Source organism: Barbus barbus (genome assembly GCF_936440315.1).
Source record: "Barbus barbus genome assembly, chromosome: 30".
Taxonomy (NCBI): domain Eukaryota; kingdom Metazoa; phylum Chordata; class Actinopteri; order Cypriniformes; family Cyprinidae; genus Barbus; species Barbus barbus.
Window position 1 is genome coordinate 22519248 of NC_136758.1, and position 4794 is coordinate 22524041.

Sequence of the window (4794 nt, forward strand, 5' to 3'; positions counted from 1 at the left end):
TATGACCACGTGGTGTATAGTATGGTGTATAGTATAGTATGACCCCCCCCCCCCCCCCCCCGTTAGATGAAATTTACGCCCTTGGAATCATGTGTGATTGATTACAATGAGCAAAGCTGTAAAAACGCTTAAAAATATGATGCAGCATGGCCACGTTCACACAGCAGCAGAATACAGCTGTCAGGCTTGCACGGTATTTGAGTCACTAATACGGATAAATTCTCACAAATTTCAGTTATTTACAGGATTGACAACAGCATTCTAGAACTCGTCTCATACTCGTAAATTTTCAGTCCAGCGGTGTGAACGGAACCATTCTAGGCTGCGTTTCCCAAAAGCATCGTAATCCTAAATTGATCATAGAACCAACTGTCACCAATGGATCTACGGTCAATTTAGGATTACGATGCTTTTGGGAAACGCAGCCCTGGACAACTAGCACATATGTGTCATGTCACACAGTGCGAGAGCTGCTCCTCCACTGTGTGAATAGGACATTATACTCACACCTATAAGTAAAGCACTGCCAGTGTGAACATATCTTATATCAGAGCATTGTGCCTGCAGCCTGCCAACCAGTCTTTCACACTGTGATAGCCTTGTCTCTTGTATAACTGCATTGACTTTTTTCTCATGTAAGTTAAACTCAAATCAATATTTAATGTAAATTTATTTACTTGGTGAGCAGCCACATAATAAGTGGGATAATACAGTCAACCACTCATTACTGCAAAATAAACCAATTCACAATGGTATAAAACTGACAGGGTTTATTTTGGGATAATGACCATGTAGGTGTCAGCACATGTAGCCTATATGAATGTTTTTGCGCTTTAAGTATAATTTCCCCTAGTTGCAATACCCTACAACCTGTTCCTCAGTGCACATTTTGGCTCTAATCAAGGCAATTAGATACAATGAAACACCGCAGAAAAAAGACTGATAGATGGTTTTCTGCCATTCGCTTGGTACCATATGAACTCATTATGTAATGCAACGTCCCTGATGTGACTTCTGGCATTTGCAGTTCAAGCTTCTGCAAGGGAAAATCAAATCAATCTCCCATTGACTCTGTCAGCATGTGATGGAAAGCTAATTAAAGGCCCTAAGGGAAGACTGGTCATTTTATGAAGCATGTAGTGTGATCGGCGAGATGATCCAGTTGTGCAGTGCCTGAAAGGTTCGTGCAGGGACAAATCAGGATAACAAAATCACGTGCATGTGCTGATTGGTGGATCACGGTTTGCCTCGTTCCCCCCGTTGTTTTAATATAAAACCATGTTTTTTTTTAATCAATTGCTATTGGATTTATAGGGTAAATGCACGATATTGTGCAAATATGCCTTTTAATGAGATTTGTGCCACATAAAACTAGAAAAAAAGAGCATGCTAAACAAATCACTGCAGTATTGATGGATTGAGTTTAGGAAGGGGGGTCTGATGCAATCGAGTGCAAGGTCTTTCATTTGACATTGAGTGCTCGCAAACGTAAACAACATTGAAAGCTTCAGCACAAACTCAAAGAGGAACACAAAGGAAAACGGTGAAATAGAGTTGATAAATTCAACATGCATCGTTTTGTTCTAGGTGCAGGGTTAGATAAAAGGATCAGCTTTTGAATACTCCATCTAACAGACATCCAGTTAGCTATGAAACTGGGCTTGAATTGGCTAGAATTATAGATTACACAAAAGATGAATGGTTAAATAGGATGGATATGCAGGCTTACAAAAGTTTGAAAACCATTTTCTGGTTCGAGTCAACATGGTAGTACTGGGCTTGCATAAAAACGGCTTGCTGGAGAGCAATATCATGAACTTTTGTGTGGCAGAATATTGTATTGACTGCATGAGGGACATTTGGTTGGTTGGCATTGCGGGCAACTTTTTATGCATGTGGGGGTGCTGTTTTCAGCAATTGCTTGATAAGATCTGCCATAGGGCATTGTCCCGTCAGTTTCTGATCAATTTCTACATCCTGTGAACTCACAGCATGCAACAGCTGTGGGGAACATTCACTGTAGCCCAACATTATGTAGAGAGACTGGCTGCGCTTTAATGTGTGGACTCCATGGCTGTAAAATGAAGGAATGATTTTCCTTATCGGGGAAAACATGCTTGTTTATATTCCAAGGAAACTAGACAGCAAATCCCACTGAAATGTAAGTTGATTTTAGTTTGGTTTTATGGATAAAGCTTTGATTGGCTTAGTTATTTCATTTTGTTTGTGCTTACAAACTATAATTCGGGCAAAATTACAAAGGAACTGTTTGTGCATGACTTTCTAAACTTGGAATCTGTCAAACATGCTTTTTTGTTTGTCGAATGCATGCAAAATGCATGATAACTAATGCACGAATGCAGAAAAAATAAGAATAAACCAACTTGAACAGTCAGAATCAAATCTGTTGTTCCATGTGCACGACTTTCTAGACTTGGAATTTTATGTCAAATAACTTTTTTTTTTTGTCGAATGCATGCAAAAATCCTTATGCATGACAGCTAATGCATGAATACAGAAATCTAAAGAATAAATCAACTTGAACGATAGGCTAAACTCCTATTTTTTTGTCTTAACCTAAGCACGGACATGTGGCGGTGAAGATGGGGGACTGGAACTTGTTGGGGGGCATTTTAGAGGAGGTTCATATTCACTCCACCATCGTGGGTAAAATCTGGCTGACCATCCTGTTCATATTCCGGATGCTGGTTCTTGGCGTGGCAGCCGAGGATGTTTGGGTGGACGAGCAAAGTGAGTTCGTCTGCAACACAGACCAGCCGGGATGCAAGAACGTTTGCTACGACCAAGCGTTCCCGATATCGCTCATTCGCTTTTGGGTAATGCAGATCATTTTCGTTTCCTCGCCTTCGCTGGTATACATGGGACATGCTCTGTACCGACTGAGGGCTTTGGAGAAAGAACGGCACAGGAGGAAAATCCAGCTGAAAGCTGAGCTAGAAGAGACAGAAGGCCTCTTGGAGGAGCACAAGAAGTTGGAGAAGGAACTGAGGAAGCTAGAAGAGCAGAAGAAAATTAGGAAGGCTCCTCTGAGGGGCTCTTTGCTGCGCACATATATAATTCATATCCTTACCAGATCAGTGGTGGAAGTGGTGTTCATTGTAGGGCAGTATATCTTATATGGGATTGGACTGGATCCTTTGTACAAGTGCGAGAGGGTGCCTTGCCCAAACAGCGTGGACTGTTATGTCTCCAGGCCGACGGAGAAGACCATCTTCATGGTTTTCATGATTGTCATCGGAGGGGTTTCGTTATTCCTGAACCTCTTAGAAATATCCCACCTGGGGGTGAAAAAAATTAAACAGACTCTAAGCGGCCTCCAGTTTGTCGAGGACAACAGTGTTTGCAATACCAAGCATTCAACCATTCAGCAACTGTGTGTAATGACGAATATGTCGCCCCACAAAAACCCGCAGTTGAAAACTTTTATCCCACAGGGGCAAATGGACCCTCCGCTGTTCTTAACCAGTGCTTACATCGGCTCAAGCAACGATATGCTGCGTCACAACAATTTTGCCGCGGCCACCCTCCCGGTGTCCTGCATAACCCAGCAACCCCGGCAAATGCACCAGACTAGCCAGGGAATGATCCATGAACTGCACTCCCAAGGATCCATGGACTTACTAGAGGACCGGGAAAACCCCGACCAGCATCTAGAGAGCAGTAACGGCTCAGAGAAGGATGTTAGGCCTTTTAACTCGGGTCAATTGGGTCCTGAGGGTCATACAGAAATACCAGCCTGCCTTCGCAACACTCTGCACAGGCCCAACCATGTGCCAGACCTGGGGAACGACACAGTGGAGTCCTCCGAGAGCGACTTCTGTCCGCCCAACAGGAAAGCCAGTTTCATGGTCCGTATGCCCTCAGACAGCATTTCCGGCAGTCCGTCATGTTCCTCCACAAGGAGTTCAGAGTCCGAGCTGGGCTCCCTCAACGACCTTCCTATGAACCCACCACCAGGGGGAGGACGACGGATGTCAATGGCAAGTAGACACAAACACCACCCAGCAACTGAGCTGGTCATATGAAAGATTCTATTCCCAAAATTACTTTTTAATTTTGATTATAATAAATAATAATAATAGGAAAAAATAAATCAATGATCTTTAATATATAAATAATCAATAATGAGATTTTATATATATATATATATATGTTTATATTTACACATTATATATTTTATGTTAATATTATTAATAATAAATATTGGAGTTATATTTAATATGTGTGTCTAATTTGTATACTGATATGAAAAATGTCTTATTTACAGAGTGTATTCTTGGATATCTCTTCCATCATGAAAAAATGAAAGTAAGAAGGACAGAAGGACAACAGGAATGTAACAGGCCGTTCATGAGCAGAAATGAATGGAGATATCAGCGACAAAGGGGTTCACTCCGATCTGTTCTGCTTGGAAAGCACTGGTCTAACGCAGCTTCATTGTGGTATAAGTAATGCTGTTTTGTACTGTTCATTTTTTTTATTGCAAGCACCTTAATTTACCAGTAAAGCACAGTATACATTTTTTCTGTCTAATTATGAAAGCCAAAAGACATCTGTGCACATTTATTCAGACAGCTGGCAAAAGATTTTTTTTTTAAATCATGTATCTTCCATCCATAAAATGTGATGCAAGCTGATGGACTCTTACATCAAATTCTGAAGAAAATAAAAGTTTTCTTATTTCCAACAGTGTTTGTGTTTGAATTCAGGGTGAATACGGATCATGCAAATGTTATACTCCTCAGAGCAAATGATGCGCAAAGCATTCAATCT

The 4794-nt window shown here is 41.3% G+C and overlaps 1 protein-coding gene across 1 annotated transcript; it reads left to right on the forward strand.

Moving 5' to 3' along the window:
- Nucleotides 1-2603: 2603 nt before the first annotated feature.
- Nucleotides 2604-4327, forward strand: LOC306850209 (gap junction Cx32.7 protein-like; the record flags this gene model as incomplete). Its single annotated transcript, XM_079385716.1, has 2 exons — nt 2604-4001; nt 4289-4327. The coding sequence occupies 2 exons, from the start codon at nt 2604-2606 to the stop codon at nt 4325-4327; spliced, it is 1437 nt and encodes a 478-aa protein (XP_079241842.1).
- Nucleotides 4328-4794: the final 467 nt, after the last annotated feature.